Raw genomic sequence first — 11,869 nt, forward strand, 5'->3', positions numbered from 1 at the left:
GCAGGTCATGTCTTAGGTCACTGTGAAAATCATTTTGACCTCACTGCGTCCACTTGGGACAAGTGCTCGGGATACCTATGTTTTTACTTGTAAGCAGTTACTCCTGCAAGATCCAGGCTTCTCACTCCTGTTCTCAACCCACCACCCCCCAGGATCGCTTGAAGGACCTGAACAGCCAGGCAGACAGCCTGATGACCAGCAGTGCCTTTGACACCTCCCAAGTGAAGGAGAAGCGGGACACCATCAATGGGCGCTTCCAGAAGATCAAGAGCATGGCGGCCTCCCGGCGCGCCAAGCTCAGCGAGTCCCACCGCCTGCACCAGTTCTTCCGGGACATGGATGATGAGGAGTCCTGGATCAAGTACGTGTTGCTGTGGCACAGAGCTCCGGGCTGTTTGCACAGGCAGCAGGAGAGGCAGGAGTCTTAGGCCCTTGGGTCTGTGGGAGACAGGAATCTAGCCACTCAAGTCCCTAGCGCCCTACGCTCAGTTTTTCCAGTGGTGACCCTGGTGTCACAGTAGACCCTACTACCTTTTGGCCACAGGGAAAGTTGATGGACTTACGTCAAATCTGAGAAGACCGTTTCTACAAGGGGAGTTGGATATTTTTTTCTAATCCCCACTCCCCAAAATATGAGTCTCCCAAATAATATTGCATGTGAACAGGCCACTTTCAGGACTAGCTCCTCTCCTAATGCATTCCTTACAACCTTGAAAGTATTTTATATATACATATACACATATGTATACACGCACACACACCTACCTTTAGGCAGAGGCATGGGCTAAGCAGTAGAGCACCTGCCTAACAAACACCAGATCCTGAATTCCACCTCTAAGCTATACATTCTGTGCATAACGATGATACATGGCTAACTGGTTCAGTGCCAGAGGTACCCCTGTGCCCAAAGCAGTGCCTACCCCCTGCGGAACCGGGACACAAATGAGATAGTACCCATGGACAGATGTGCCACCAATGGAGGCTCCTGGCTGGACTCACCTTTGCAAGAAACAGCCCAGGATTTTTCCAGAGAGATTGGTGGATGTGGGTGAGGAAGGAGGTGCAGACTGACCAGCTCTTTTCCAGGGAGAAGAAGCTGCTCGTGAGCTCCGAGGACTATGGCCGAGACCTCACGGGTGTGCAGAACCTGAGGAAGAAGCACAAACGCCTGGAGGCGGAACTGGCTGCCCACGAGCCCGCCATCCAGGTGCGGACGGTGCCTTCCTCACGGGCAGAGGGGTGGAAGAGGGGCCAGCTATGGACATATCTCACTTGCATGAAGAAGTGGAGAATGGAAGGTTAGGGCCCTTCCTGGAAGCACTGCTCACTGGTCACTGTTGTTGCGTGTCAGGGCGTCCTGGACACAGGGAAGAAGCTGTCTGATGACAACACCATCGGGCAGGAGGAGATCCAGCAGCGCCTGGCCCAGTTCGTGGAGCACTGGAAAGAGCTGAAGCAGCTGGCAGCAGCACGGTGAGCCTCTGTCCACAGAGCTCTTGGGTGTGGAGGACAAGGCCCGGGTCTTCTGCCGGCTCCTTGGCCCCTTCCAGGGCATACACAAACAGTTGCTCCCTCCAGTAGGCCTTGGGTATGGACCCAGCTATGGCTGCGGTTTCCCGCGTGAGGAGCACCTGTCTGCTGCCCCATAAACATAGCAGCCGTCTACATGCCCCACCTTTGTGAGCACCAAGCGCAATTGCCGACAGCATTGTGACTGGTGTGTTTTTCTATTTTGGGGAAATAGGGGTCAGCGGCTAGAGGAATCCCTGGAATATCAGCAGTTTGTAGCCAATGTGGAAGAGGAAGAAGCCTGGATCAATGAGAAAATGACCCTGGTGGCCAGCGAGGATTACGGAGACACGCTTGCTGCTATCCAGGTCAGGAAAAGTGAGGACGATGCCACAAACACAATGCTTCTGCCCACCATCCTGATGCGCGGAAGCTGAAATCCTGATGTGCAGCCTGTGCTCTGCACAGTGGTAGACAAGACCTCTTTCCTGATTCTCGAACTTTCTGGTGGCAGTGCTCCAGTCTCTGCCTCTTTCTACGTGGCTCTCTTCCTCTGGGTCTATTTAACATTCCCTGCTGTGTCCAGATTACCCTTTTTTTAGGAGGACGGGGAAGTCTATCGTTGGGGCCCTGGGTGCTGTCTCTGAGCTCTTCTGCTCAAGTCTAGGGCTCTACCACTTTAAGCCACAGTGTCACTTCCAGTTTTCTGGTAGTTAGAGATATGCATCTCATGGACTTTCTTGCCCGCCTGGCTGGCTTCCAGATGAAATCCTTAGGTCTCAGCCTCCTGAGTAGCTAGAATTACAGATATGAGCAACCGGCGCTCGGGTTTTGGGGTTTTTTGGTTTTTAGTGTGGGTTCTGGGCTTGAACTCGACTTGGGTGCTGTCCCTGAGCATATTTTGTACTCAAGGCTAGTTTTCTACCACTTGAACCATAGCTCCACTTCTGGCTTTTTTGATAGTTAGAGATAAGAGTCTCAAGGACGGGCTGGGAAGTTGGCTCAGTGGTAGAGCGCTTGCCTTGCATGCCTGAGGCCCTGGGTTCGATTCCTCAGCACCACATGACCAAAAAAGAAAAAAGTCGGAAGTGGCACTATGGCTCAAGTGGTAGAGTGCTAGCCTTGAGCTGAAGAGCTGAGGGACAGCGCCCAGGCCCAGAATTCAGGCCCCATGAACGTACCCCCCAAAAAAAAGTCTCAAGGACTTTCCTCAGATCTCAGCTTCCTGAATAGCTAGGATTTTAGATGTAAGCTAGTGCACTCAGGCTCCAGGTTTCCCTTTTTAAGGGTATCAGTCCTATTGGTAGATGATTCAGCAGATAATGGTCGGGTGGTCAGTGGAAGAGCAGTGCCTAACAAGCACAAGGCCCTTTGTTCAAACCCCAGTGCCAGGATGTAATCATGGCCATGTGTTACCCTTCATCAGCTCATGTTAACTTGCACATTCCATCTTCAAAGACCTACTCCAAATTCCTCAGGCCTAGAAATGAGAGCACAGCTAAGCAACTGTGGCACAGCCATAGCAACTCCCTGAAGTGGTAACGTTATCAATCACATCCCACCCGAAACTTGGTGGCTAAAAGCAGCAACCATTCTTCTTGCCCTCTAGTCCGTGGCTTGGTGGGCATTTCCTAGGCAGCTTCTACCTGGCATTTTTCAGGCAACTTCGTTCACACAAGGCAGGCCTGGCTTTTGGATAGGCCTTCTCTGCCCCCTCCACTAGGCTTCTCCTCCTCCAGGAGGCTGCTCCAGGCTGCAGGGTGTTAGAGGGCATCCCACCCAACTTTCCCCTACCCTGGTCCAGAGGCAGCCCCAGGGCAGCCTGAGTTTCCTGCTCTCCTGCTCAGGAGATGCTGCCCATCCCCAGGGTCCTGTGTCCCTTAGCTCTAGACAGTGGTGTGAGGTGGCCCTGCTCTCGTCAGGATGAGTGAGGCGGGATGTGGTGAGGTCACAGTCCCCCAGAAGGAGCAAGGAGGGCCTTGCCTCCAGGGCCCAGGGTACAAGAAGGAAGGCCTGCGGGTTCCTTGCAAGATGTGCCAAGTAAGTCATTGCTTTGCAACTTCATTTCTGGTGATCTAGACGGAAAGGACACCGGATCCCTGAGGAAAGGCTGGGATGAGGATCCCAGCCTCTGCCCCGCCCCATCCCATGCACTCAGTGGCTGACCTGCTGTTCCATTCCAGGGCTTACTGAAGAAACACGAAGCTTTTGAAACGGATTTCACTGTCCACAAGGATCGTGTGAATGATGTGTGCACCAACGGACAAGACCTTATTAAGAAGGTGAGCCTGCGGCCAGCAGCTGCCATTTTGAGGCTTTAACTCACACTTCCTGCAGGAGCAGGAAATGTTTCTTTTTCTATTTCTCCCTACTGGTCCCTGTTATACTAAAATCCTTATTTAAAAAAAAAAAAAAAAAGGAGCCTGGCCCTTTGGGAAGGTTCTTAGTGCCCCTCCTGTCTGTCACCTGTCGTGTTCTCCAGACAGGTCCGTGTGGAGAGCACAACAGATGCTCCCAAGTTCTACCCCAAACAGACGCGTAAGTGCTGAGCCAGGTAGTCACACTTCTGAGGTGCTTATTAGAACTCTCAAAATGACTTCTCAGTAATCGAACCTCTTTTTTTTTTTTTTTGCCAGTCCTGAGGCTTGAACTCAGGGCCTGGATTCTGTCCCTGAGCTTCTTTTGCTCAAGGCTAGCACTCTACTACTTGAGCTATAGTGCTACTTCGAGCTTTTTCTGTTTATGTGCTTCTGAGAAATTGAACCCAAGGCTTCATGCACGCTAGGCAATTACTCTACAACTAAGCCACATTCTCAGCCCAGAGCCTCTTTTTAGAACTTGTAAAAACTATGCAAAACAGAGCCAGGTGCCAGTTGCTCACACATGTAATCCTAGCCCTTCAGGAGGCTGAGGTCTAAGGACTGCAGTTTGAAGCCAGCCTGGGCAGGAAAATTAAGCAGCAGAAAACCGGAAGTAGATCTGTGGCTCAAGTGGTAGAGCACTAGCCTTGAGTAAAAAAAGCTCCAGGACAGTACCCAGACCCTGAGTTCAAACTCCAAGACTAGAAAAAAAAAAAAAAAGGGCTGGGAAGTTGGCTCAGAGGTAGAGCTCTTGCCTTGCATGCCTGAGGCCCTGGGTTCGATTCCTCAGCACCACATAAGCAAAAAAGAAAAAACCCAGAAGTGGCGCTGTGACTCAAGTGGTAGAGCACTAGCCTTGAGCTGAAGAGCTGAGGGACAGCGCCCAGGCCCAGAGTTCAGGCCCCAGGACTGGACACAAAAAAAAAAAGAAAAAAAATCCAGATCATTAGAGAACTTTCATTCTGGTCCTGCTCAGCATGAACCAGTGTGAAACTCCTCTCAGACACAAGGCTCCCCCCCAGGAGAGAGCTGTGAGGTGAGTGGATTTTTATTTGTGTGTGTTGGTGCTAAGGCTTAAACTGTAGGCCATGAGCTGTCACTCACTTGCTGTGTGTGTATGTGTGTGGTTGTGGGCTGCTGTCCCTGAGCTCTTTTGCTCAAGGCTAGTGCTCTGCCACTTTGAGCCACAGTTCCGCTTCCAGTTTGTGAGTGATTCATTGGAGATAAGAGTCTCACGGGGACTTTTCTGACTGGGCTCACTTCAAACCATGATCCTCAGATCTCAGGGTAGTGTGTGACCAGTTAAGCCACAACTCTTTTTTTTTTTCTTTCTTTTCTTTTTTTTTTTTTTTTGGGTCCGGTCGTGGGGCTTGAACTCTGGGCCTGGGCGCTGTCCCTCAGCTCTTCAGCTCAAGGCTAGCACTCTACCACTTGAGCCACAGCGCCACTTCCAGCTTTTTTCTTTTTGCTTATGTGGTGCTGAGGAATCGAACCCAGGGCCTCAGGCATGCAAGTCAAGCGCTCTACCACTGAGCCACCTTCCCAGACCCCCGAGTCACAACTCTTGTTCAGCACTTTGGATGGAGTCTCACTGACTTTTCTGCCTGGACTCACTTTGAACCATGATTTTCTAGGTCTCAGCCTCCTGAATAGCTGTGATACAGGTGTGAGCCATCAGTGCCAACTGTGACTGTTCTTTAGCGCTTCATTTCTTAGCCTCAAGTTTTCTTCTCCCCAGATTTCTCTTAAAATTCTGGGGTAGCCTATATATATTTTCAAATTGTGTTTTGGTTTTGGTTTTTGTCTTATCATGGGGTTTGAACTCTGGGCCTGGATGCTGTCCCTCAGCTCTTCAGCTCAAGGCTAGTGCTCTACCACTTGAGCAACAGCGCCACTTCCGGCTTTTTGGTGGTTAATTGGAAATAAGATTCTCTCAGGGCTCAGGGAGAAAAGGGAGGCTCACCATGCTTTTGTCCCTAAATAGAACAATCACCACGAGGAGAACATCTCTTCAAAGATGAAGGGCCTGAACGGGAAGGTGTCTGACCTGGAGAAGGCTGCGGCCCAGAGGAAGGCAAAGCTGGATGAGAATTCAGCCTTCCTTCAGTTCAACTGGAAGGCTGACGTGGTGGAGTCCTGGATCGGTGAGCAGCCTTGGCAAGGCCCAAAGTGTCTCCTCCTCCCCAGGCTACCGTGATGGGTGGTATGTTCCCATGCAGCTGGCCCTCCGCTGGGAGCCATCCTAACACTGAGGCCTGACAGTGATAGGTGCACCCCAACAGAGTGGGCCATCAGAGCCACACGGGCTGTCCCAGCCAAGCTCTCTCCAGGCCCTGCAGGGCACTGGATTCTGTTATTGGGGTCAACGTGACCTCCAAGTTAGGAGGACCTCTCACGGCACAAGAATGAGGCCCTGAGTGCTGTGTCAGGGGCTGGAGCAGAGGAAGTCACGTCCGTGTCAGTTCTGTGGTATTCCTTTCCAGTTTCTCTTGCACAGGAAGGGGTGGAAAGTTACGCTTGGTTTTCTAGGTGAAAAGGAGAACAGTTTGAAGACAGACGATTATGGCCGAGACCTATCTTCAGTCCAAACACTCCTCACCAAGCAGGTGAGTTTGACTATTCTCCTGATTGGTGGGCTGAAATCACTGGCAACCCCATCTCCTAGCACCCAGCATTCCGATAGACAGGTAGCTCTCATCCCAGAGCTTCCAGAACAACTGGGGGAGCAGAGCATCACCGTGCATCTGCATGGAGGCTTGTGGGGGACTCGGGGCTGGGCACCGTGGTCTCGGGTACAAGGGACACCTCTGTCAGTTGGACAGGCCTCCTTAGGCGCAGCCATAGATGAATAAACCAAAGGTGATCACGTGGCAGGGCCTCTCATGGCAGATACTCCGAGCCTGGGTGCTGAGAAAGAGAGGAACCCAGTCTGAGGCAAGGCAAGGCAAGGCGGGGGGCGGCTCCAGACTGGCTGCCATGAATGCCTGGGGGCCATGCTTGTGCCAGCTGAGCCAGGGCACTGCGAAGAACACAGCCAGCCCCATTGCTGTCGCCACAAATCACCTTCTCGCTTCTCGCAGGAAACATTCGATGCCGGCCTGCAGGCCTTCCAGCAGGAGGGCATTGCCAACATCACAGCCCTCAAAGACCAACTGCTGGCCGCCAAGCACATCCAGTCGAAGGCGATTGAGGCTCGGCATGCCTCCCTCATGAAGAGATGGAGCCAGCTGCTGGCCAACTCAGCCACCCGGAAAAAGAAGCTTCTGGAGGCCCAGAGTCATTTCCGCAAGGTGAGAGGGCCTATTGGCAGGGATGGCAGACCTGACCCCCCCCCCCTTCTGCCGTGCAGTGCCATGGTCCTGTGAGGAAGCACGGGCCTGGAGTGGGCCGAAACCAAGGCACACAGACCCTCTGCCCTCTTGGAGTTGCTCCCCAGTGAGAGGAAGCAGCAGCGAGCGGAGCTGAGCAGAGCCTGACTCTCACGAGCCACGTGCGCTCTGCCCTGCTGACTCCTGACTCCCCTCTTCTGCTTCCAGGTGGAAGACCTCTTCCTGACCTTCGCCAAAAAAGCGTCTGCCTTTAACAGCTGGTTTGAAAATGCTGAGGAGGACCTGACCGACCCTGTCCGCTGCAACTCCTTAGAAGAAATCAAAGCTTTGCGCGAGGCCCATGATGCTTTCCGCTCCTCCCTCAGCTCCGCGCAGGCTGACTTCAACCAGCTGGCTGAGCTGGACCGTCAGATTAAGAGCTTCCGTGTGGCCTCCAACCCCTACACCTGGTTCACCATGGAGGCCTTGGAGGAGACCTGGAGGAACCTGCAGAAAATCATCAAGGTGGGCCTGCCCCCAAGCACTTGCTGCCTGGCTTCTCAGCCTTACCCCTACCCCTCCCAGCATTCAGACCAGCTCCCAGACCTGGGGCCACATCTCCACTCAGCCATCTGAGACCAGATCCCTTTGGTCCTAGGAGCGAGAGCTGGAGCTGCAGAAGGAGCAGAGGCGGCAGGAGGAAAATGACAAGCTGCGCCAGGAGTTTGCCCAACATGCCAATGCCTTCCACCAGTGGATCCAAGAGACCAGGTGCCTGCTCTGTGGGATGGGCTGGGGAGAGCTCTGGTCCCGGAGGCTACACCCACAGGCCTCCAGCTGCCTAGCACCCAGAGTTCTGCAGGGCACTGGCGGCTCACACCAGTCACCTACACTCTTAACTACCCAGGAGGCTGGGATCTGAGGATGGAGGTTCAAAGCCAGCCCGGGCAGACAACTCCTGAGATTCTTATCTCCATTTATCTTAACACAAAGCCAAAAGTGGAGCTGTGGTAGGAGTGTGAGGCCCTAAGCTCCAGCCCTGTTACATTCCATTACACAAAAGCCAGAGACCAGCGTGCTGCGGGGTGAAAGTATAGACTGCTGTAGACACGCTGTGGTTCATCTCCCTAAAGCAAAGCTGACAGAAGTCCCAACTGAGGCGACATCTGGGACTGTGCATGGCCCCTGACTGGCCCCAGCAGGAATTGGGCAACATTGGCACAGCTGATGGCAGGATGGTACTGATGTTGTTGGTTTTGTTTTTCTGTCTTCTCTCTGTCCCCTCCTCCCACTTGCCGCTGCCTCCGGACCCCACGTGTCATGGCTGCTCGGATCCGCACAGAACGTACCTCCTCGATGGGTTAATATTGTCTTCTTTTTCCGGGCTCGTGGTGTGGTGGTCTCGTGTGCTTGTTCCCTGTGCCCCTCGTCCCCCCGTGCCCCTCATCCCCTGTGGCCTGGCTTGCAGAGGATCCCGATAGGATCCTGCCCCCCTTGTCCCTGTCACCTGACAAGCAGCGCGTGCCCTCCCTGCAGCCCCTGTCCTATGAAGCCTGCTGTGGCCGCCAGGCGGGGTGCCACTCTCACCTTGCCCGTGGCTCCTGTCCCTGCAGGTGGGGACGCGCTGGGCAAGGAGGCCAGAGCCGAGTCCAAAGACTCCAGGAATGCCATGTCTGTTGGGTTACTGGGATTCATCAGCCTCCTCTGCCTGTTTCCCCAGTGTGTCCCCAGAGACCATAGTATCCCTAGATGGTCAATGGGCATGAGGCTGCTGACAGAGCTGAGGACTCGGGCTGGGTGCAGTGGGGAGCTGTACAGTACCCCAGCTGCCCCAGAGCTCAGAGCCCTAGCAGAAGGCAGGGACTCCCGTTGTTACAATGGGGGATGGAGACAGGGCTTGGAGGAGCCCAGAACGTTGCAGGGCTGTCCCCGATTCTGGCAGTGGCCTCTTTGCAAAGCCCAGGCCTACCATATAGGCCAGGCTCACTGAGCCAGAATGGCCTAGCTGGCCCCCAAAAGGTCTGCAGATGGCAAATACATGCGTCAGGGGCATAAAGCTGCTAATGGGAGAGAGCTTCCCAAACCAGTCAGGGCAGGAAGGAGAGAACAGCAGCATCCCGCCGCCGCCCGTGGCTGGGGCACAGGCTCTGCCCTCACGCGCTGTCTGCTGCTCTGGTCTTGTGTGCGCTGTGCCGTGCCCCCTCCCCTGTGGCTCCTCTCAAGCCCTGTCCCGCCTGGCCCAGTGCCCTCGTGACCTGCCCCAGGGTGGGCCACCAGGCCACTTCCTGCTTCCCACCCGGTGGCAGGGTCCCCTTGCCTGTGCGCTGCCAGCTTGGGCCTCGTGGCGCGTGTCTCGTGTGCTCTTGCCTCGCCCCCTCTGGTGTATTCATTTGGTTTCTTTTCTTTGCATAGCATAGCATACCGTCGGGTCATTCGTGTCTATCAGTATGAAGTTGGGGATGATCTGTCTGGAAGGTTTTTCTCCTCTTATTTCTCTTCTTCCCTCACTGTGGTTTTACCAATGCACTCTGGACTTCCCAGGCGGCTCTGCTTTCTGACTAACCCATGCCCTGGCCGCTTGGGAGGAGGGTCTGTCCCCTCCACTGCACTGGCCCTGCCTCCTGCCCCAGGTCCTGGGGCGTCCTTTTCCCTGGGGACGGGGCCTGCCTGAGTCTCGCCTGCTGGGGTAGGAGGGGTCGAGGTGCCTTGCCTTGCTGGAGCACTTTGAACTTGGGCATCTCTAAGGCTTGCCCTGGCTTGCTGGGCTCACACGGGTGAGCCACGGCAAACGTGGGTACAGCGGAAACGGGGCTCAGACTAAGGCCGTGCTCACCGTGTGACCCTGCCCCTGCACGTGACCCCTACTCGTGTGTTGTCTTCGTTCACCAGTAGCCTGTGGCCTCACTCTGTTACCCTGGGGAGGGGCAGGCGCAGAGGCCCACCTGCCTCTCAGAACGCGGCCCTGGCTAAGTGTAGACGGCAGAGCCCGGGTTCAGGGTTCGGCCTCAGCGATGCCTGTCCCGCCTCAGCCCGTCAGCTCACTCAGACCTGCAGGAGGCTCCGCCACACTGCGGGCCCTGCCGTTATCTGCAGAGAAGGGTGACCAGCTAGGCCAGCAGCCCACCTACTCCCACGGGAGACAAACCCACTTTGCAAATGGCCCCTGGAGGCCCAGAGAGCCAAGGGGCTCTACGCCAGGAGACCCAACCTGGCTCCAGGGCCAGTTAGGAAGAGCAGGCCTGCGCATAGCGCTTCCTCAGGGCCTTGTTCAGAGGAAAGTCCATCCTGAGCTGGCCATTGAGGCCAGGCCCCATCCTCACTGCACTTCTGTGTCCAGGTCCTGCATGGTGGAAGAATCCGGAACCCTTGAGTCCCAGCTGGAGGCTACCAAAGTGAGTGACCCTAGAGCTTTGGGCCCAGTGCCAGCCCTCTCCCTCCCCATCCCTGCCCCCACCAGGTCTGCTCTTAGGCGGCAAAGCCTCATTCTCTTTACTTAAAGCTCCAAGGGCTTTGAGAGAAAGTCTTTGGGCTGGAGGTGAGAATCAAGTGGTGGAATTCTTGCCTGGTGTGTGCCAGGCACCTCGAGCTAAATAACGTCTTCCGTGGTTGCTGCCCTTCATGGGAAAGCACAAGGCCTTGCTGTCCACAGTAGACTTGCCCAGAAGTCCGCCCGCTGGCTCCTTCCAACTCATTTGGATTGCTGCACTTCACCCCAGTGCTGTTCCCTTCCCAGGAGGAAGGGAGGTTGTGCAGACTTGGACAGGGCCTGAAGGGGAGTCCTGTCCCCACACTTCTGTGCCCTACCCACAGCGCAAGCACCAGGAGATCCGAGCCATGAGAAGCCAGCTCAAGAAGATTGAGGACCTGGGAGCCGCCATGGAGGAAGCCCTCATCCTGGACAACAAGTACACCGAACACAGCACCGTGGGCCTGGCGCAGCAGTGGGACCAGCTGGACCAGCTGGGCATGCGCATGCAGCACAACCTAGAGCAGCAGATCCAGGCCAGGTGCCTGAGGGAGGAGTGCCCTGGGGGAGGGGGTACTGGTACTGTCACACGGCACGGCAGCCAGGGCTGGCGCACAGAAGGAAGGGCCCCATCCCTACTACTGCCATTCTTCCAGGAACACGACAGGGGTGACGGAGGAGGCCCTCAAGGAGTTCAGCATGATGTTCAAGTGAGTATGGCCCCGGCCCGGTGGGGCAGATGGGCGGCAGGGCCTGTGCGCTGAGCAGCCTTGGCCCCTGTTACAGACACTTCGACAAGGACAAGTCTGGCCGACTGAACCACCAGGAGTTCAAGTCCTGCCTGCGCTCCCTGGGCTACGACCTCCCCATGGTGGAGGAAGGAGAACCCGACCCGGAGTTTGAGGCAATCCTGGACACCGTGGACCCCAACAGGTAAGCTGTGGTGACAGGCGACGGGCGGAGCAGGCCTGGACTCTGCCCACCTGGCTGCTCACGGTGCCCGCCCCGTGCCCCTCAGGGATGGCCACGTCTCCCTGCAAGAATACATGGCCTTCATGATCAGCCGCGAGACAGAAAACGTCAAGTCCAGCGAGGAGATCGAGAGCGCCTTCCGGGCCCTCAGCTCCGAGGGGAAGCCATACGTCACCAAGGAGGAGCTCTACCAGGTGAGCCCCGGGCAGGTCAGGGTCCCCGGGCTTGCAGCAGGCTTGAACTCAGTGCCTGCC

General features: G+C 55.5%; 1 protein-coding gene across 9 annotated transcripts in view; it reads left to right on the forward strand.

Moving 5' to 3' along the window:
* Positions 1–11,869, forward strand: part of Sptan1 (spectrin alpha, non-erythrocytic 1) — a 75,026-nt gene that overhangs the window by 62,684 nt on the left and 473 nt on the right. For 4 of the 9 annotated variants that reach the window (XM_070014767.1, XM_070014758.1, XM_070014759.1 and 1 more), the window contains 17 exons: positions 153–361; positions 1,087–1,207; positions 1,352–1,473; positions 1,745–1,877; positions 3,693–3,791; positions 5,854–6,013; positions 6,399–6,475; positions 6,950–7,159; positions 7,406–7,702; positions 7,836–7,948; positions 8,520–8,537; positions 9,590–9,652; positions 10,515–10,569; positions 10,988–11,184; positions 11,300–11,353; positions 11,430–11,576; positions 11,662–11,809. In XM_070014767.1, the coding sequence (XP_069870868.1) occupies positions 153–361; positions 1,087–1,207; positions 1,352–1,473; positions 1,745–1,877; positions 3,693–3,791; positions 5,854–6,013; positions 6,399–6,475; positions 6,950–7,159; positions 7,406–7,702; positions 7,836–7,948; positions 8,520–8,537; positions 9,590–9,652; positions 10,515–10,569; positions 10,988–11,184; positions 11,300–11,353; positions 11,430–11,576; positions 11,662–11,809 (2,223 nt within the window). The remainder of the gene's footprint in view (positions 1–152; positions 362–1,086; positions 1,208–1,351; positions 1,474–1,744; positions 1,878–3,692; positions 3,792–5,853; positions 6,014–6,398; positions 6,476–6,949; positions 7,160–7,405; positions 7,703–7,835; positions 7,949–8,519; positions 8,538–9,589; positions 9,653–10,514; positions 10,570–10,987; positions 11,185–11,299; positions 11,354–11,429; positions 11,577–11,661; positions 11,810–11,869) is intronic. The other 5 variants (XM_070014762.1, XM_070014764.1, XM_070014766.1 and 2 more) reach the window with 2 other exon arrangements.

The sequence above is a fragment of the Dipodomys merriami genome, unplaced genomic scaffold (genome assembly GCF_024711535.1).
Source record: "Dipodomys merriami isolate MVZ:Mamm:240054 unplaced genomic scaffold, mDipMer1.0.p SCAF_11, whole genome shotgun sequence".
NCBI classification, from domain to species: Eukaryota; Metazoa; Chordata; class Mammalia; order Rodentia; family Heteromyidae; genus Dipodomys; species Dipodomys merriami.